The sequence below is a fragment of the Grus americana genome, chromosome 10 (assembly GCF_028858705.1).
Source record: "Grus americana isolate bGruAme1 chromosome 10, bGruAme1.mat, whole genome shotgun sequence".
Taxonomy (NCBI): domain Eukaryota; kingdom Metazoa; phylum Chordata; class Aves; order Gruiformes; family Gruidae; genus Grus; species Grus americana.
In genome coordinates, this window is record NC_072861.1 from 22,915,379 (window position 1) to 22,935,986 (window position 20,608).

A 20,608-nucleotide genomic window follows, 5' to 3' on the forward strand; every position below is an offset into this window, starting at 1 on the left:
TGCAACTATGGCCTGTCGTGATCAAACGCGGTAAATAAATGATGCCCTAACGCGGGTAAATAGTAATTACCACGTAGGCCCTTGACGGGGAGGTTACGGTTACAACGCCGTGACCACGGCAGCCGAAATTGCCGTTCCTGATGTCCCCTGCCTCGGGCGGTAAGGGCAGATTTAGAGTGTCTGGGGCAAACGCTGATCCCATGAAAAGCTGATAGTGGATCAATCAATAGGAAGCTTGAGTGAAGGCACTGGGCCATGGTATCAGGGAAAATGGCTTTGCAGAAATTAGGCTTTGGACAGCACAGCTTGACTTTATTTCTGGAGAAATATTGGGTGAAGTCTTCTCTAGGTGGTTTGCTAAAAAGGAATGCGATGAAGCGCTGCGTGTGCTCTGATGCTTGGGAAACGACTCCAAATAATACTAATAAAACTCATGCTAATGGATTGGGTGCAAGCTAACCAACATCTCTAGCAAATAGATTAACGGGATTTATCACTGCATGGGGTTTTGCTTATGGTGTTCGGATCAGTTGGGCTCCTTTAACCCAGCCAGGGCTGTGCACCGGGGAGCGGGGCCAGGTCCCCACGCAGGACCGAGTGTCACAGCGAGAGGGGCGCGGAGGCAGCAGTAAAAGCAGAAACAACCCACGGAGGGTGCAGGGGGTGCAGGGCTTTCTCTGCCTCTTGCTGCCTTAAAATCGAAGCTGCCGTGTATTTTTAGTTAGGGATCAGCAGTGTGGCAGTTGGAAAAGCCTCGCTCGTTTGGGCTGCCCAGGCAGACGCTGCTCATAAATAAGTGATTGTGCAAAATGGATTTCCGAGGCAGGTAGAGAGGGACGGTGGCTCTTCTGGAGGAGCTGCTTTGCAGCACCCGGTGGGTGGACATCACGTAAGGGTGCGCGGTGCCACGACTGGAGGGGGATAAGGAGGTTACGTTGCTTACCAGCTGGGCTGGAACAAGTACTGAACTGTTAATAAAGTACGGAACGAGTCCCCTTGTCTCCAACAGGGACGATGTTCACTGATCTTTAGCTTTGGTGGGATTTCTGGGGGTTGGAAACGAGCATAACGGGCTGCTTTGAGGCTAAAAATGGAAGCTCCCCGTTTCAAGAAGTATTACTCTCATCAAAGGCAACTTGTCTGGCCTGCGGCTTTTTAATGAGTTTTAATTGTGATTCAATGCAGCATTAATCTGGCGCTTTAATATGGCCCGTCTGTGGCCAGCAGGCTCGCTGGGCGCTGTAATTCATACCCTGCAAATGCCCCCCCCCCCTTCTTCTTTTCATGGAAATTTTATCAAATGATGAATAGTTCAATTCATTACCCAGCTAGAAAAGAGCTCAAAGGAGTCGAATCCTGGATTCCTATCTCCCGAGTCAGTGTGTAATTATCCAAATCTGGCAGCAGGCAAAATCTACGTGACGGAGCCAGCTGCTAGAGTCCCCCACAAATCTGTGAATCCCATCGTTCCCGGGCTGGGAGGGGACCAGCGCCAAGCTCGGCTCCCAGAAATCCTGCGCTCCTTTGTTCATCGCGAAGCTGCTGGCAAAGCTCCCTCGCTGCGGCGCTCCGGCCGGAGTTGGTCTGCAGAGCCTCGAGCATCGCCGTGAAAAGCCCCAGGAGCAAAACCGCCCGGGGAGAGGCTGTGCTGGGGCAGTGCTGGAGCAGCCGAGACATCGCCTGAGTTGCTGAGAGCAGAGAAATAGGGTTAAACCCTTCAGAGCCGAGCCCGGATTGGGGTCCCGCTATGGCACGCAGCTGGTGAGCACGACAGGGACCCTGCTTGATGGGAAACCTGGGCAGCCGCGAGCAGGGCAGGGTGCCGGCCGCCTCGCTGCACCAAAAATGAGTCTTTCCAACCTGTTGCTCCATGCTCACTTAAAAGCACGGCCGAGGAAGTGCCTGCTCCTGCTCAGCACCGGGACGGGAGCTGTGCCTGCAAGCTGCAACGTGCTGCTCTCCCTGTCCGGGTGCCGACCGCAGCCCCCATCCTCCCGCCAGGATGCGGACCCGGATTTTCCCCTCTCAGAACGGTGGTTTCTTCTGCTGACAACCCGCTGTGCGAATCCCTCAAGCTGTCGGGCCTTATGGAAAAATCCGCACCCGCCTCCTGTGCCGAAGGGTCGGGAATAGCCGTGCTCCAGCCAAAAAGCGCTGTGGCACAGGCGGGGAAGCTGCTGGGGCCAGCCCGGGGACGTGCGTGTGCCTGTGTCGGGGACTGAGGGATGCCAGCGCCGGGCATCGCTGTCACAGGGTTAATGCTGCTTGGTTTGGGCAATGGGAAGGACCTCAAGGGCTGGTTCCCGGGGTGCAGGGGTGCTGGGGCTGTCGCCGAAGCCCGACCCATCAACGATGCAGGGATGAGGGTCCCTTTGAAGCCGTGGCCGTCCCTTCCGACAGCCCAGCCCTGGTTGCCTTCTGCTCTGAGCATCCCGGCTCTCCGCCTGTACAATAGCTGCTCTAAATTCCCCAGAGAATAATGGTCTCTCTGTCCGTGCACAGGACCCTCTCTGCGTGCCCGCCCTGAGGCACGCCGGCCCTCGCAGGGCTGGGGGGGGGCTCCAGAGCGATGAGGGCCACATCCTGACCCATTCATGCCAGTGGCACCGGGAGCGTGGCCGTGGTGCTGGGGGGTTCCATGGCTGCGGGCAGGATGGGGCCATCCCTGTGCCAGCTGCCGGCACCCAGAGCCTCTGCACCGGGTGCTTTGGGGCTCGATGTCCCCACCGGTGAAGGAGGGATTGCTCAGCCCACGCTATCGCACCCCTGCTCGCAGCTGCGACAAGCAGGAGTTTTGCCGTTCGGGGCTGGGGGCTGGCGATGAGAGCCGGGGCGGGGTGGCTGGAGCCAATCCTGATGTCAGTAGGAATTAGCTGCCCGCAGCCGCACTGCACCGCTGGCTGCACCCCGGTACCTGTTGGCACCCACCGTGGCTTCAGTGCGTGTGGCCAAGCCGAGGGGCGGGCTTCCTACCCGGGGGGTGCTGGGGCAGGCAGCAGCGGTGCTGCTGTAACCAAAGGGTTTCCCTTTCTTCCAGGGCCGAGGAGCACCTGCTTTTCCCTGAGCCCCGCATCCGTTCCTGGGTGTCAGGAGGCGCCCGACGAGCCCGTGGAGCAGAGCAGGGCAGGTGAGGACCCCGCGCTGTGCCTGCACCCCCACGGACCCCGGGGCGGCCCCAGAGGGGGGGGATCGGAGGGGGATGGAAACAGCCCAGGGACGTGGTGCTGTGCCCAGGGTGGGGGTCTGCCACCAGCAGCCCCTCTCGCCCGTCCCCAGTTGCTCTGCAGATAGCTGGGCAGGCGGTTGCATGGGGAAAAAAAAGCAATTTTTATCAAGAGGAGTGCAGCAGCTTCCGCAGCTCTCCTCCCCCAAAATCTGACCCCGTACCGCAAAGAAGCTCCGTACATCAGCTGAGAGCAGGTCCGTGGAAGACTCAGACCTTGTGGAAATGCCGAGTCCTTTAAACAAGCGGCCAAAAAGCCGAATGTACAGAAACATTGCTGGGGTGAACGTGGGAGAGGCCGTGGGGTGCAGCGAGCATCTCGGGCGGGCTCAGCCTGTGGGACGCCGGCTCCTGCGCCTTCCCGGGGGGTTCACAGCTCCGGGTCGGTTCACTACGAACCTCTGGCAAAGAGAGTCACTTGGGCTGCTCTCATAATTATATTAAGTGGATTCTAGAGCATTGTGTGCTAAAATAGAAGGAAAAATAGGGAAAAGGCGAGATTTGAGGCTCTGGCGAATGCACGGGCATCGCGGGGCAGGGGAGGAATATTGCAAATGTTCCTCCCCGAGTTCCCTGCGCTCTGCTTTCTGCCTGAATAACAAGTCTCCGTTTCGCTTCTGTGGATGGTTTCCCCCTTCCTGGGAGCCGGCAGACAAGGCAGGGCTTGTCCGGGCTCCAGCTCCCCGCGGGCACCGCGCGGGCTGGCAGCGGGGGGGTCGGTGCCTCCCGCATCCCGGCCCCGGCTGTCCTGTGACCTTCATCCACCCAGTCTCTGGCACTTCCTCGCGCTGGCCAGGAAACGGGTTTCTGAAGCCTGAAATATTTAGAAGATAGTGTTTGTTTTTCTTCTCTCTCTTTTTTTTTTTTTTTTTTTCCTTTTCCTTCTTCTCCTTTGGAAAAGTTTTGCCCCCAACTGGGATAAACTTCCAAAAAACTCTTGCGGTTTTGTAAGCTGTCCAGGAGCGAATGGCTCCGTGCGGGAGCGGCTGGGAGGGGAAAGGAGCCGCTGGGAGCCCGGGATGCTGCCCCATGCCCCGAGGAGCACCCCGGGGTGCTTGTTCCCGGGGAGCATTTTGAGGGTTTTGGGTGGAAAACAGCAAGTGAGGGAGAGACGTCTGGGCCACTCACCCGTGCACTGTCTCCCTGCCTTAGAAAAGTCCTGTTTGCCAGGATAAATAAGTTTCTGTGGTTCATGTCCCGTACAAAGCTGGGGCTTAGCAAGGATTTTATTCAGGCTGTCACAAAAGTAGAAATGTTAGTGCTCCCAGCAGTCCTTTTTGCCCTGATTTTTTTACCCTCACCCACCCCATGGCATCTTCCCAAGCAGTTTCTTACCCGTGGGTCTGGCAGCCGCCCTGCTCCCCACCGTCCCCCGGCCCTTTAGTACCCGTGCACGCGGCTTTTCACTTCTTTGCAGTTAAAAAGCAGGTGAGTTTAGGAGGGGTTGGATTTATGGTGCCCTCCCCCAGGAGACTTTCTCTTGTTATACAGGCAGCCCCACTTATTCTGCTTAAAACTGCTGGAAAAAAACCCTCTCGTAACCAGGTCTCTTGACTCAATCTTCTTGATGACGTGTGATGTGATGTGAAATGATGCTCATGGACGAGCGCCTGACTCGGTTACCCGCTCATCCCAACAAGTGAAAAGAGACTTTTTTTCCCTCTCTGAGTTTCCTAAAAATCTCTCAAGTTAAAAAAAAAAAAAAAAAAAAAAAAGCATGCAATATTTTTGCCCTCAAGGAAACATTATTCCAAGAAGCCGGAGGAGGGAGGAGGGTAAAATCTTGTGGTCAGTGACCCAGGGCAGCTCTGGGGACCAGAAACGCTTTGTGCTTCATCAGGATGTTTCCGCCGGCTTCGTGGGGTGGGAAGGAGTTGGGAAACAGAGTGGGAGGAAAATTGTGCTTGTTTACACAGTTTATTGACGAGCGTGAGATCTGTGTTTCTTCTCAGCACACAGGCCCAGGAGAGGTTTGGTTTGCCTCCCCCGGAAGGTTTTCTGGGGGAAAAATGGTCCAAAACAGGACCCCTGCCGGCACCGCAAATGCAGGTGCCAGGGATGCTTTTTGCATCGTTTCCGAGCAGCGCGTGACATCGGTGGGACCATGTGAAGTGCCCGGGGCGGGTGGGAAGCAGCACCGTGGCCAGGGAGGGATGGGGACTCGTGGTGACAGCCCGGCCCCATGGCCAGGAGACATCTGGCCTCGCTCGGTGCTTTTTTCCCAGCGGCTTGGGAAGAGGAGAGGCTCTTCCCAGGCAGTCAGGGGTCTCTAGGAAGAAGAAATCATTGAAAAGTTGAACTCCAGGGAAATCCCTGTCACTTCCTTCCAGGCTGGAAAAAACCTCAGCTGGCAGATATCGCTTCAGAAACATTCATCTGTCTTTTGTCCTTTGTTTAGACCGTGTTAATGGGATTAATCCTTAATATTTGTAAAATCAGTCTACTGCTCTTCACAAGTTGGATAACCACGGAGCTCTCTTTGCCTCTTCTCCTTGTCTGTGCACTAGGGACAAGTGGCTTTGCCAAAGAGAACCGTGCCTGCCCAAAATCCCATCTTGAGGCCCCCCCCCCCCCACTCCAGTTGCTGTCGGGGAGCTGGGGTGCACCCACTGCCCCAACGGGTGCAGAAGCAGAGATCTGCTCTGGCTCTTGGCAGCTCAGCCCCACTTGGGGGGGACCAAATCAGAGCAGCGCTGTGCTGCGGGGGGGGGGGTCTCAGCCCCTTGGGAGCTCTGCCCTGGGCTGTAGGACTGCCTGGTGTTCCCGGTCTCTCCTCCGCCAGGACACTGCCCCAGTGCCAATACCATCCCAGCATCATACATCGAATCGTAGCGTTGTTCCTGGGCGCAGGGCGCTGCTCGTCCTGTCGGTGTCAGCTGCTGCAGGGCACCCGCCGAGGTGCTGGAGGGCCGGCGCAGGGCGAAGCTGATGCGGGGAATTCTGGATTTGCACCACAACCTTGGAAACCGCCTTTCGGAGCATCCCAACGCACTGCTGTCCCTCGCCCCTTCGCTGGGCTGCTCAGGCAGGGCTCTGGGCTGCGGGCACGAGGGGCAGAGCGAGCCCAGGGGATGCCCAGGCTCCCGCCTGCCCACCTGAGTGTGACCTCCTCGCGGGGGGCCATCACCCCACGGGGCTTCACGGCAGCCCTGGTGCTGCTCCTCTGGTCACGGCTGAGCGTGGGGCAGCCCAAAAGCACCCCTCGAGCGCTGCCACTGCTCCTGCAGCTCTTGGATCTCGCCGTTGGGCTCGGTGTCGGCAGGGTTCATCCCCCTCCGCTGCCGTCTCTGCCCGGGGGGGAAAGGTTCCACGGTGGGGGGCACTTCCCTGGGGTGCAGCACAAGCAGATGGTGCCAGCCTGCTCACGAAGGGGCAGCCGGGCTGTGTCGGGTCCTGCCCTGCAAGGCAATTAAATCCATCATCTCATCATTCCCTAGAGCAAACAGGCAAATGCGAAACCCCACGGGTAAGGGCACAGTGAATTCAGCATCAAACCCCAAGTCTGGTTTTTTATGCAACCTCAACGCAGCGTGTGCTCTGGGGGCTCTGCTGAGCCCGCGCTGCGGATGTCCGACGTGCCAGCGTACGGCCCGATGGGCTGGCAGCGTCCCCTGCCACGGAGCAGCCTGTGAGCCGGGCGGCTGCTGCGGGCAGGGTGCTGGCAGCGGGTGCTGTATGGGTGAGACCCGAGCTACACCCCACACCGACCCCCAGCCACCTCTGCTTTTCCCCCCTGCCCCCCGGCAGAGTTTTTAGCTTTGATATGCGGTTTGTGCGCTCGCCCCCACTGCTGCTGCGCAGCTACGCCGGGCAGGGTGAAGCCCAGCGGGACGGAGGGGACGGGAAGATGACAGCCCGTTCTATAGGAACGTGCTCTCTTTTGAGGCCCCTGCTCAGTCCATTTATTCCGGTGTTTATTAGAGCCCAAAGGTGTTTCCTGCGGCTGGGTGCAGAGCTGAAGCCGTTCACTCAGCTTCCCTCTGCCGCTCCAGCTGTTTGTGCCATCAGCCATGATGCATAAATAAGGAGAAAACAAGGAGCTTTGCGGGTTGCTGTAGGATTTGGGTCCCCAAAACGTTGTCAAGAGCAGGCTGAAGGGCTCTCCCCTGCTCCGTGGACTGCACATGTGTAAAGGGCTGGGGGGGCCGGGGGAGACGGGGTCCCTCATCGGTGGTACGAATGCGCACGAGCCGTGGGACAGCCGCTCCAGCACTGGGTCCTGGCAGCAGCCCGTGAAAACGGAGCCGGTGGGGTGACGCAGGAGCAGGGGGACCCTCTCCCGGCATGGCTGATTCACCTCTCCCCCTGGGAGAAGAGGGGCCGATGGCACCTCAGCCTGCCGTGGGTGTGCATCGCGGCGAGGGATGCTGCCTCGGGGGGGGGGGGGGGACCAGTGGAGAGGGATGCTGCCTCGGGGGGGGACCAGTGGCAAGGGATGCTGCCTCGGGGGGGGGACCAGTGTGCCCACGGCTCTGCAGGCTGCTGAGCTCTGCCCGCTGCGGCACCCCGCAAATAAAGCAAAACTTGTGCAATTGCTTATCAGCCTTCAGCTTTTCATGGGGATCAAACCCATCTCAGGGCCTGGAAATAAGCTTCTTCCCAAGGAGACTCTTTTCTCTGTGCTTGAACGTTTATAACTAATTTGGGATATGTATAAGAATTTTTTTACTGAGAGATCAAAACATGCATGGAAAAACTTGGTCTAAAAGAAAAAGCAGCTTCAGGCTGGTGATGGCATGAGGTCTCACAGCACTGCTGATGTTATCTTGGAGTCAAAACTACCGAGCCATCCAAACCATAACAGCTGCATGGAGGCTCAATGGGGACCTTTATTCTTCACTATGGACGTAGTTATCCTGTAACGGCACATGCAGTTTTGCCTGTCTCATAAATACCCATAATCTGCTGGTTTAGTGGTCAATATATAATCCCGAACCGACCTCATACAACTATCAACCCCCTTCTTCCTCTCCCGCCCCTGGAACTTTCTCAGGCGGGCAGGACTTGGTTTCGGGGCTCTGATCGTCTTCGCTGCTGTGCTGCTACGGGTGTGCGGGGCTCTGCCCGCCGTCCCCGATGCCTGGGGCTGCTCCTTGGGGGGGACACAGGCTGGGAACGCGTCAACGAGCTGCGTCCATCAGCCTGCGCTGGATTTCATGCAATCTGCCTTTTTTCAAAGATCAAGCAAGTGCTTCTTGCAGAGAAGCACAATTCTAAAATCGAAGCCTTTGAAATTGCACCATTTTTAAAGTTTGCTCGGTGGCAGCGTGCAAAATGGCTTTTCCCTGCGGCTGAGGGCATTTCTGGTGCTTGCAAAAGCTGGTTGCACTGAAAATATCCAGCAAAAAAGTGTTTCCCCAAGGAAGGGGCTGCCCTGCGGGGGCTGCGTGGACCAGTCCCTCGCCTGTCGCAGCCGCTGCGGCCCCGCTGCCACGTCCCATCGTCCCCGTGCAGGGTTTGGGGCCGGATCCTGCCCTGGCTGCGACAGGCGAGGGGCGGTCGTGCCCACGCTGGTGCTTTGGGGGCTCTGAGCAAGCAGCTGACTCGCCGACAGACTTTACCTGGGCGTGTGAATAGATGGTGCTTTCCATCCTGCTGCCGATCCCGGGGCTTCTGGACGGGTTAATGAGCACGTCAGCTGTGCATGAGTCAGGTAATGTGCCGTGTACGTCAATGCCTCCATTTGCTAACGGTCTCAGGAGCAAAAACTATTTGTGTTGGAATTACTTTATTCTCTAGAAGAAGGTAGGCGGCGATGCATAATTATCCTAAACGGGGCTGGCAGTCACCGGGGAGGAGGACACCGGGGTCGGCGTGATGGCTGCTGCCGGCGGCTCGTGGGGCTCAGCCTCGTGCCCTGCCGCCGGCGATGCTCCGGCTCGTGCAGAAACTGCCCGGGCGCAGCCCCGCGGGGGTCGGATCCTGCCACGTAGCACCCAACGCCGCGGCGCGGAGAGGCAGGAAGGGTTTGTGTGTTTTATCTCAGCCTCCCGGGATGGTGAATTGAATGTTTTTGCTTTCCCTCTCTGCACAGAGCTCTTGTCGAGTCAATGAGAGACCTCCACAAGTCTAGCGTGCTGGGAAGCAAGCACGGCAGCCTGGTGAGTGTCCCGCGCAGGGCATTTTAATAAGGCTGGGACAGAGAGATGCATAGAAACAGCAGCTGAGCCCAAGCAAGGCAAGAGCCCAACTGGCTGGCTCTGCTCTGAAGGTCCCTTGGCACAAAAGAGAAACCACTTAATTTGCACTGGAGACTCGGCATTTCTTAGCCCGTCTGCTTTTAAGTCAAGCTCGGGCTGCAAACGCGCCCGGGTGCCCCGGCCGAAGCATCAATCCTGCAGCAATGCTGAATCTGGACTTTCAGACACGTTTGGTGGCTGAATTGTGCCTGCACACTGCGAACATGTGTTGCTCTCTGTGGCGGAATTGTTATTAAAATGAAGAACGGGATGTGCCTAAATGTTAAATCTTACCGAGCCTCGTTAGCATGAAAGCCATTAATGTGAACAAAAGCCGTTTTCAAGGTTGAATTGAGAAGCATCAGAGCATTAGAGTACTGGAGAGATTAAAATCAGCATTTGTTTGGCTCTAACCTAATGTGCATGGAACAATAAGCATTTGATGACTAATTCTGGCAATGCTGGGTATCTTATAAAAATATAGCTGTTTAATTTCAAGCTTTTCTTTAGGGAGTGAATTCCAGCAGCATAAATCCTCCATAAATGCTTTGCTAACCACCGGGCATGCACTGAGCAGATCCCATCCTCCGTGTCCGGAGGAGCCTGAGCAGGACGCGTCTCGGGGTGGCATCGTCCTGCCGCAGCCCGCGAGCGGCTCTGCCAGCTCCTGCTTGTGCCTTTTCCCCTCCGAGAGGAAAAAAATGTTGGTTTTGCTCAAGCAAAGCGAGCGGGGAGGGGGTCGGTGCAGGGAAGTGGCTTTGCGGGGGCTCCCCCACCGGACGGTGTTTTGCTGTTTGCCAGCAGATTTAGGGTCTGAGCACAGCCCTGCTCATCCTGGCGCTGCGCCGGCTGTTGCGGGACCTGCTGCCCCCCCCCTCCCCAAATCCCTGGCCCACGTGTACCACGTCCTTTGGGAAGGGCTTTAATCCCCCCTCGGCCACGAGGCTCCTAAATCCCCCAGTGCTGATGCTCACGGGGTGCGGAGGAGCGTCAGGACCGGAGCAGGGTTGTGCCCCCATCGCGGAGACTTTGGGGACGATGACTCTGTCCTGGAAGGCACGTGGCAGCGTGCTCGGGAGCGTGGCATAGCAGCGAGTCTCGCAGTGGTTTTTTTCCTCTACGAGAAGCTCCGGTGAGCTATTCTGATGATTTCTTCCCCGCTTGCTTCGCGTGGGAGCTGTGAGAAGCGTCCCTGGGCAAGGGCATGGGGGGGATGGGGCAGCCCTGTGCTTCCTAGAAATGAACTCATCTCCTGGGTGAAGACCTGCCCAAAAGCAGCTCTTGTTTTTGCCCAGTAACACTTTGTTGCCTTAATGGCTGATCGATACTTGAAATGTCAAACTCGAGCACCGCTGACCTTTCCGATGGAAAATTATTTCTGCCCAGCAGCTCCCAGGGATGCTCAGGCAACGTGTTGGCTCCGGAGAGGAGAGAGGGAAAATAATAACCTCACGCGAGCGGGGCTCAGGGGCAACGAGCGGGTGGGTTGCAGTTGTATTTGGTTTTCTTCACACAAAACCGTGCCTTGACTTTAACCAGAAAGCCCCAGATGCAGAATGCTCGCCAGAACCTCTGCCTGCGCCGGGAGGAGGCATGAAAAAAAGGGAATAATGTGATTTTGGAAAGGCACTGTCTCCTGGAGTGCCACGAAACCCTTCCTGAAAGCCCCAGATTTTCTAGGCAAAAAAAATGAGTGTTGGATTTCCCTTTCCCAACACATTTCTTCATGCAAATATCTTTTTTCTTGCTGGTCAGCCATAACCCTGACACTTAACCATGGGCAGAACAAAAAGTCAGGCGGTTACGACGAAAGAGCGCTGGTTTCCCATTAAAAACCTCTCTGAGGCCACGGGAGACGCTCCGTGCCATCGGGGTAACCCCAAGAGCTGCTGCAGGTGCCACCCTTGAAAGGGTTCGGGGGCAGGGAGGGTATTGCCAACCCCCCAAAACTACTGCTTGAAAACGGAAATTCATTTCACTGAAAGCTTTCGCGATTGAGGCAGATTAAACGGCGCCGTACGCAGGATATACAGATATTTTTTTTTTTTTTTTAGGGATTACAGCCCACTGTGCTGTGTAACTGCCTGTTGCAGCATCAGGGGCTCTTTGCGCAAGCTCTCCCTCCCGGCTGCTGTTGCCAAGACTCCCGATGCTTGAAAAGATGCATTTAAAAATAAACACATTGAGACAAGAGCTGTGTCCTGCTGCTGCTGGTAGGCAGAGGCTGGAGCTGCCAGCAGATCAGAAAAGCCTCCAAAGAGGGGCTGGCTTTCGCTTCTTGGTTCCTTTATTTTTTTTTTTCCCCAGGCGAAGGGCAGTGCCGTTCCCAGGTCCCTGGGGGATTTGCCTGTGCTGCGGGGACGTGCGGGTCAGATCTGCTCTGCCCGGCTGACGGGGGCTGCAGGACGAGTACCAGTCCTCCATCCTAGAGAAAAACCCGCAAAACAAAAAGTCATTTAGTTTTATTTTTAAACACAATTGCTCCTGAAGTCACTCTCTGCTGTAAAACCGAACAGAAGCCCGAAACGCCCACTTAAAAGCTTATTTCCCCAGCCTGCAAGGAGCAGGAGCTCGCAGGCTGGCCGGGACGGGGCAGCTCTGACCCCTCCGCAGCCGCAGGGTTGCTTTGCTCCTCGTCCCGGGGAGCTCCCCGCGCCGCTCGGGCGGATGCCCCCATTTCTTGCCTATGTGTCAGCCCTGTGATACGTGATGCAATATTGCAGCTCCCGGGATAGATGGGGAAAAAGAGGGCAGGCAGCTCTCCGCAACCTCCACGCGCAGACCAGTTCGCACTCTCGGAGAGGAAAACTTCCCTGCCCGTCCCTTCCCTGCTACGGGGCTGCAGCCGCTCCCCAGCATCGTCGCCTTAATCCAGCCCTGTCGTGTACGGAAAAATCTCTTGCTAATCGACCTACCTCGCATGCTCCTGTCCGCCTTCTCCCCGTAACTGCTTTTGCGGTGGAGCAGGGGCAGAGCGAGATATTAATGCAACTCTGCCAAGGTGCCAGGGAGCACGGCAGGCTTCACCCAGCGCTGCAAACGCCGGGCTCCTTGCCTAGAATCTTGTCCCCGGGGTCTTTCCCCACCTCCAGGTCTGTGTGTTTTTCTCTGCTTTGGAGGACCAGCACCAAAACCGACGCGAAACAATCCAACGCTCCTCTGTGTTTCTCCTTCAATGAAATATTTTTGCTAAACGAGGGATGTTCCCCCCAGCCTAGGTGCCGGGCTTGGCACGGCCGCCCGGCAGTGGCAGATATCGTCGCTCCGATTATGAAACCTCAATGAGCCGCTTTGTTCTTTTGTTTGGAGAGGAGGAGCGGGATGGCAGCGCTGCCCGGCCCTCCCCTCCCCGGGGCTGCCTTCTGCCCCTCCCCGGGGCTGCTGGGGGGACCAGGGGTAGGGGAGGACGGGGAGAGAGATGCTCGGCACTGACCTGTATCCCTGCTCTGGGCTCTGCACCCATTTTCTGCTCTAACTGTTGTTGCCAAAGAGATTTCCACCTTCCAGCTCGGGATTTTGGGACACGCTCTTCCCCTCAAGCACTTAAATAAATAAAAGATTGCAATGAGCTTAACAACACCGGAGCGGAGCGGGGAATTTCTCTGCTGCTGCTTGTTTCCTGAGGTTAATGTTGCTGCTGAATGTCGTGATTGGGGATGTGATTTATTTTATTTTATTGCCTCGCTTCAAAGTGCTTTATAGTATTCTCATTTTTCCTGTTAAGTTCTGCTCGACTCAAAACAAGGGAGGAGTTTTGCAATGAAAGGAAAAACCGGAGTCCAAGAATAATGCAGAGCTAGAGTGAACCTTGGAAATGGTGGTACATTAGTCCAGTTCTGGAGGTGGATGGAAATGACTCCAATAAATCGATAATATTGTTTTAATGCCTCTGAGCCATTGAGAGCGAGGTGATGGAAAAATAAAAATGCCCATTAGCCTCAACGGAATGTAGAGAATTACTCAAAAAAGCAAGTTTCATAAAAATTATATCGTGAAGGATTGCAAATGCTTTGGATAATAACTTCCAGAATGGCTGGATGTGGCACATCGCATCGAGTCTGATCTGAGCCGGGGCTGACCGGGGCTCCAGGGACATCTGCGGCTTCACGCAAGTGCACCAGGGCAAGCAGCACCAGGAGCTAAAATTAGCAGGATTCTTTTGTCTTCCGGCATCCTTCATCTTCCCGGAGAGCTCACAAGCATCCCTGAATTCACCCCGAGTTTAGGTTTTTTCATTTCTCTGTTCTAGAGCAGAGAGAAGGGTATTCGCAGGGGGGAAATAATTTGCAATGAGAACGATAGGTTCTGAACAGGCACAATTTTGCAAACTTTAAGTCAAAACGCCGCATATAGCTTGTAAGCGAGGAGAAAAAGGAAAAGAAATTTGGAACAAAACCCCCAAGAGTTTGAAATGTCGTTCATTTCCACGGTTGCTGAAATGCAGATGGAGCAAGGGTTTACATTCAAGGGGAAGACAGCAAATGCAACGTTTCTCTTGACGTTTTGGGGAAGATCCCCGTCCCCTGGCACATGCAGGGCTTCCCATAACGATGCCACCACGGCCAGGTCACGGCCACCCGTCCCCACACCCCGTGGGACATGAGACATTTCGGTCTCCGCGTGCAAACACCCGTGCAAAGCCGTCGCCGTGCCCCCGGGAGGAAGCGAAGGGCAGAGGGGCCGGTGGGGGAGCGCAGCGCGGCTGGGTCGCTTTTTCCAGCCTTTCCTCTCCTGCTTTGTCTTGCCCGAGTCCAGCTCCTTTGGGGAAGGGGCTCTTTTCCTCCCCGGCACCACCTGCAGAATACTCGGTGCTGGAGGAGAGCGCTGAGCTGCGTCCCGCCGGTGTCTGAAGCATCCCGGCATCCCCCCTCCTCTCCATCCCCTCCTCATCTTCAAAAGCCTTCGCTGGCTCGGCCAGGAAATAGGATGTTTGTCCAGCGCCGAACTCCAGCGTGCCCCCTCCGAGCCCGGAAACCCCGGGGAGCGACGGACTCTGCAAAACAGCACACGGGGGGGAAATAAATAAGTAAATAACAAAACTATTTCCCACTTGAAACTCTCCCTTTAGCCTGGATTGCAGACCCTGCGGGATAAGAGATTTTCATCCTCCTGGCTAGAAAATTTGAGTGGTTTTCAACAGTTTTCCATCACAAAATGGTATTTCTTGTGCAACCGTGTATTTTGCTGGGAAGGCTTCCCACGCGCAACCCGTCGGCAGCCGTGTTTGCAGCACAAGGGTGGTGCATCACCCTTTGCACGTTGGGTTTTCCTCGACTTTCTTCCTCCTGGCATCCCTAAAGTCCCTTGGTGGCCTTGCGTGTCGGCTCGTGCTGTTGTCCGCATCCTTCGGGAGCAGCCGGGCACCGGGGAAATCTTTCCGGATCGGAGCTGTGGTGTCCCCGGCGTCACTGCCATGGGCTCAGTGCCACAGCCACCATGGGCTGCCAGTGGAAACCAAAGGGCTCCTGCTGCTTCCCCCATCCCCTGGATGCTTGGAAGCCCCATGAGATGACACTAGCATCAAAGAGAAGGTTTAAATATATATAGGTGGGGAAAATAAATGGAGAAATAAATAATAAAATTAAATGGAAAAATCAAGCTGGCATCTGCTTGGAAACTCCAAGTTTTCATCAGTCCAGAATTGAAACATCGCTCACAAAACCACCCCAATCGGATAATGCAATGGGAAAACGGTGATTTTTTTTCCTCGGCCAGAAAATATTTCTCGGTTTTTATTTGTGGGCAATGCCTGCTGCAGCCCCGTGGGCTCCACGGGGAAAGGGGTTCAGGCCGAGCGTGGCAGCCCAGGGTGGGCAGATCCCGCCGGTGCCGGCAGCACCTCCGTCCACGTGCCAAACCCGGAGGTGCGCACAGCTTTGCCGAGCAGGACGCCGCTTTCCCCGGGATGCCGGAGAACACGACCTCTGGCAAAGCCACCTGCCGAAGGAGCAGACACAAGGTGTTTTCCAAGCAGACTTTTCCTGCCCGCCCAGCCCTTGAGCAGCTTGCTCCAGCGACAGGGCAGAGCACCGGCAGGAGCAGCCTGCTTCCGAGCCAGGCCAAGGAGCAAAGGATGCTCAGCTTTTTATTTTTCAACCCAAAATCCCCCATCGGTGCAAAACTGTCCCATCAGCTGCTTTTCCCTGCTCCTCCTGCGCCGCAGCACCCGGCGCCGAGCTCCATCTGAGGGCTGATGCTCCCCGCAGCTGGTGGGGCTGGGACCCCCGTGACCCCCCCAAGGTCCCCGGCTCTCCCACGCGGCACGGGGAGCTATTTCTGGTGTGGGAAAGCCTTCGCCGGCTGCCAAAACCAGAAATCTGGAGGAAAGAGCCCGGCCGGGAGCCACCCGCCGCACAATGCCGGCTGTGGGCAGCCCCTTGCCCCTTGCCAGGGATTTTGCCGGCGTTTCCGGGCTGTCTGCATCCCCGGGGCTGTGGGGTGATGTGATGCTGTTTACAGGAAATCCTGCTTGAGGTTAAAGAAAAGAAACTCTGGATTTCTCCAGCGAAACAGGCACTTGAGTTTATTGCTTCCTCCCGGAGCGGCGGAGGCTGAGTGGAGACTTGCCCAGTTTGTTGGTGAAAGAATAAAACAGGGAGGGCTGGAAAAAAAGAGATGTAGAAGTGCTGAGGTCCTGGAAGCAGCATCGCCCTCGCAGCTGGGGTCCGTGGTGGGAAGGGAGCATCCATAGCACACGTGTGAGGATCCACGTTGAGGGTAAAAACACATTTGTGGGCTGCTTGGAGCTCCTTGGTGCTGGCGGTTTGTTTGGCAGCGACTCGTTAAGCTGAATTTCTGGATGACAGAAAATATTGGGAGCCCCTTGTCTGCTACCCCTGTGTGGCCGGAGGGGTTTCTGCAGGGGGGTCCGTGGGTTTTCTCCTGTGTGGGGATACGCTACGAAGCATCTGAAAAGTTTAGTGGGGGAAGGATTGAGCAAATGGCCCTTTTGATAGAATTTGGGGGTTTTTTTTGCAATAGGTCTGGAGCAGAGGGGCACGGATGGCCGAAACGAGAGTGAAGTCAAAGTCCCGGCGTCACGGAGCAAATTGAGAGCTTAAAAAATATCGAAATACATTTTTCTGCTATTTTTTAACACTATAAAAATTTTAACTTCACCATGAAAACTCTTCTGTTCTGACAAAAGAAAATGTTAAGATTTAGTGAAACTCTTGAAAGCCACTCCTCAAGCTGCGGTCGGGGTGTTTTTCCTCGCCCTGCCTGGCTCCGACCGCTTGGGTAGGTTTGGCAAAGTTTCCCAGTGCTTTGTTGGACGTGAGTCTGCATTTTTTTTTCAGAGCAGAAACCTTTCCAGCCAAAAAAGTCTCTCTGCTCTCATGTCGGGTTAAATCCTCAACGGATCTGTGGCCTTTTTCCTTGCAGCCTGGGGTTTGCCGACAGCACCTCCTCCGCGGCAAACGTGCAGCCCTGCGTTGCCGTGCATCCTCGGAAGGATGCTCCCGGCATAGGTGCCACTGGTGGGCTGGGAAATCCGGCCGGGATTTTGGGTGCGGGGTCAGGGCAGCGGGGTCTCAGGCAGCCCCTCGCAGGTTTGCTGCAGGCAGGGCGTCGGATGCTGCGAGGGATACGGGCGCAGCGGGGCTCTGCTCGCACGAGGTCACTGCAACGCGTCCCTCGACGTCAGCCCTGTGATGCGCGGTGCAGGTTCTGCTGCTCCTCGCTCTGCCTTTTGCCCCGCGGCCGTGACTTCATCCTGCCGTTGGGCTCGCTCGTGAGAGTTAGAGATGGAAACGCCGCTGCCTGCAGCCATTCCCCGTTCAAATTCGGGAGGTGCTGCTCAGACACGCCGTGCTCCCAACCGCGTGCCCGTGGCGTTGAATTTGGGGCGAAGCAGGGACTCGGCGGGAGTTACTCAGGGTTAGAGCCGCCACCGGCGCGTTTCTCTGGCGTCGCCCCTCGCCGAGAGATGCTCTCAGCGGATGGCCCGCTATTTAAGTACCCGCTCTCACCCTTTGGTCCATAGATGCTGGTTATGAAGACGTGAGCGGCTGCGAGCCCTCAGGCGTGCGATTGCCGCGTGTTTGGGTAGAGCCGAGTACTCGTGTTGCTCCAAGGTGGCTGAAACGCTTACGCTTTTCTGCACGCTCAAAGTGCTTTAAAGCTTCATAGATTTTATCGTGAGCACTTGTGCTACCATAAGAACTGTTCCAAAGAAGACTGATATTAAAAAAGCAGTCTTTTTTTTTTTTTTTTTTTACTTAGAAAAAGCAAAGTAGTGAGGACAAGCAAAAGTGCACTTATTTCTGTGCACGTACCTGCAGCGTTTGGACTTGCTCTGGGGAACAGGATGAGCTGGTGGGTCCTTGGGATCCCTGATCCGCCGGGATCAGCTGGTGGGATCCCTGGGAGCATCTCACTGTCGGGGGCAATGACAGCCAGCCTGCGGCAAGTGCTCCCGCGATGCTATGGGTTAGCCCACGCGGGGAAACCGTTGCAAAATAAGCTGAGACAGCTGAAGGCAACGCGTCCCAGCTCTGCGATGCTCACTCCCTGCCTAAGTGCTCTTCTCCTGCCCTGGCGCACGCTTTCATGTGGTCCAGACCAATCCATTTCCAAGCCATCGCATTAAAAGCCTGAATTCATTTGTCAGATGCGCATGAAGTAGTAGCGCTGTGTGTTCTAGATAAGCAGTTCACGCTGAAAAGGAGATCAGCTTAAATTTTGCAACAGCGGCGAGCCTCTTAATGCCTTCTCTGAGCTGTCCCTCGCACCAGGGAGACATCTCACATTTTTTCAGGGGTGTTATATTTGCAGATCCAGGCTGCCCTGTGACTGCTGTGCCTCGTCAGGCCAAATCCCTATTGCAGCACGGGTTGGAAACTGGAAAGCAACTGGGAAACAGCCCGGGTGGGGTGTTGGTGGAAGACTAAGCCCTCTGCCTTTGCCCCGCAGATGTCATGGCGCCCGCAGTACCGCAGCTCCAAGTTTCGGAACGTCTACGGGAAGGTGGCGAGCCGGGAGCACTGCTTCGACGGCATCCCCATCACCAAGAACGTCCACGACAACCACTTCTGCGCCGTCAACGCCCGCTTCCTCGCCATCGTGACGGAGAGCGCCGGCGGGGGCTCCTTCCTCGTCATCCCCCTCGAGCAGGTAAGAGGTTTGGACCCGGCGGAGGCGACGCTGATCCGGAGCCGGTCCCTAAGCGCGGGTGTGCGGATGCACGCTCCATCCCGGGAATCCTTCCCTGCAGCGGGATGTGTCGAAGCCTTCGCTGTCCTTTACTGGGGTTTTCTTGCATGGGGAAGGGAGGATTTAGAGCTGCCTTAGTGAATCGAGATTTTTCTTTCGGAAGAGAACGAAACGTTTGTTAAAAGCCTTTTTGGCATCTCTCAGTGAGCACGTGCTGGGCGCCGGGCACATCTCCACCCTGCCCCTGCGCAGCGGCTGAGGCCACTCGGGTTTGTGACCCCGGTATTTCACTGACACAGTCCAGAAATCAGGGGAGTCCCCGTGGAGCCCCTTGTCCTGCCAGGCAGCTAGCAGGTCCTTGCCCTTTATTTCAGCTTGTCCATATAATCTCAGCCCTCAAATTTGATGCCCCAGACAGTCTGCGAGGGAGAACACGGCTGCGCACCCCGTTTTCCTGTTGCAAGACCCCACGGCGCTGTGCTTTTGCTTCCCCAGCTGAGACTTCCCGCGGCTCTCTGCATGAGTACCCCCGCGAATCCGCACATCTCTCGCTCATGCAATTTTAAACTCCCGTAAATTCAGCTGACACTTCAGAAGCCGCCCCGTGGGACCGCGCTTGGTGCGCAGCCGTGGCTGCTGGCCGAGCACCCGTCCCCGCGGCAGACGCAGAGCCGAGTCTCTTGGAGGAAAAGCTGGGCGGCAGCGACCTTGAACGTGAAATAAATATTACCTTTGCTTTGCTTTGCTCCAGAAACTTGAGCGCAGGGCACCGCTGCGGGGTACCACGGTCGCACTGCTGCTGCCGCTCTCCCGCCGCTGCTCCAGTGGCTGGGCCGGCAGCTCTGAGCTGGTACCCGCATCCCATCCCTGAGCATCCTGCCCTTGTCCCGCGGCTCTTGGGCTGCAGGAGGGGACGCGGGGCTCCGTGTCCCCCATTCTCGGGAGCATTTTTGGCGTCGGAGGAGCTGCGCTCGCTCCCCTTAAGGATGCACCTTGTAACTTGGAGACGCACCACGTGTGAAGACACACGGCATGCGTGGGGAGACGGTGGTTGTCTCGCAGGCTCCCGGGCAGCAAAGTTGCAGTGCCAAACCCGCCGGGTTTTCCAGCCGGGAAGGAGCTGGAGCAGCGCTCCCCTCCGAGCCCCCCCCAGCCTCCCGTCTCCCCACCCCCTGGCATTCTTAGGCACTTTCCCCATGTAACATTCACATCTCCTGAATTTTTCTTTAATTTCTGGAGTAGAATCAGCTACAGATGGAAGAAATTATAATCAGCGTTTTAATTGCAGCGCGCAGCTTGACTCTCATTAATATTCAAAAAATATTCAGAGCTTTGTCTGAGCACTCAGAGCGCTCCAGCCCCATCTCTGCCTCCCTCCCCACGCCACCGAGCCCGAGCTGGGAGGATGGCCATCTACACACCACTTACTCGTGGTCCTAAATCCTGAGCTAATAACTCAATATTGCCAGCAAATTACCCTTTTTTTTTTTTTTTTTTTTTTTTTCCCCTGGAAAATGTAGCCTGGTCCCAGTGGGACAAAAGCAGAGGGAGCGCGATGCCGTTTGCAACCTGTTCCGAAGGGATCGTCAGCCCCGTGCGGAAATCCCCGGCAATATTGCACCCAATAAATCCCAGCCGGAGCAAACCTCGGCACTCCGTGTCAAGTGGCTGCACACGCCTTTGTACAATCTAATAATTTCATTATTTTTTTTAAATAGGGACTGATTAGCTTATTAAGAGTAAACTAATTTTCTTTGGAAATCAGCAGCCCTCTAATTAATTGGCATCCATATTTAGCCGAACATAATTAAGGTAACCTAGATACTGCAGATCTAGTCAGGATTTGATTTGCTGCCATCTTTTTTTTTTTTTTTTAACATTTCTGCCCTCTGTTCTGCTCAGAAATGTTCACCAGAAACCCCTCTGCTTTACGCTTCGAGTGACAATGCATTTGCATACGCTGGGCCATATGTTCCTCTGCCTGCACATCAGAAATGCCCCTTCCTTGTGTATTTACGTAGCGACCAAGTGGATGCGTAACCACTTCTGCCGA

The 20,608-nt window shown here is 55.9% G+C and overlaps 1 protein-coding gene across 1 annotated transcript in view; it reads left to right on the plus strand.

Annotated features, from left to right (window-relative positions):
- The first annotated feature begins 1,576 nt into the window (after positions 1–1,576).
- Positions 1,577–20,608, plus strand: part of CORO2B (coronin 2B) — a 39,378-nt gene continuing 20,346 nt past the window's right edge. Inside the window, exons 1-4 of the mRNA XM_054836353.1 lie at positions 1,577–1,761; positions 3,038–3,127; positions 9,258–9,324; positions 18,316–18,516. Of these exons, the coding sequence (XP_054692328.1) occupies positions 1,748–1,761; positions 3,038–3,127; positions 9,258–9,324; positions 18,316–18,516 (372 nt within the window). The 5' untranslated portion in view covers positions 1,577–1,747. The remainder of the gene's footprint in view (positions 1,762–3,037; positions 3,128–9,257; positions 9,325–18,315; positions 18,517–20,608) is intronic.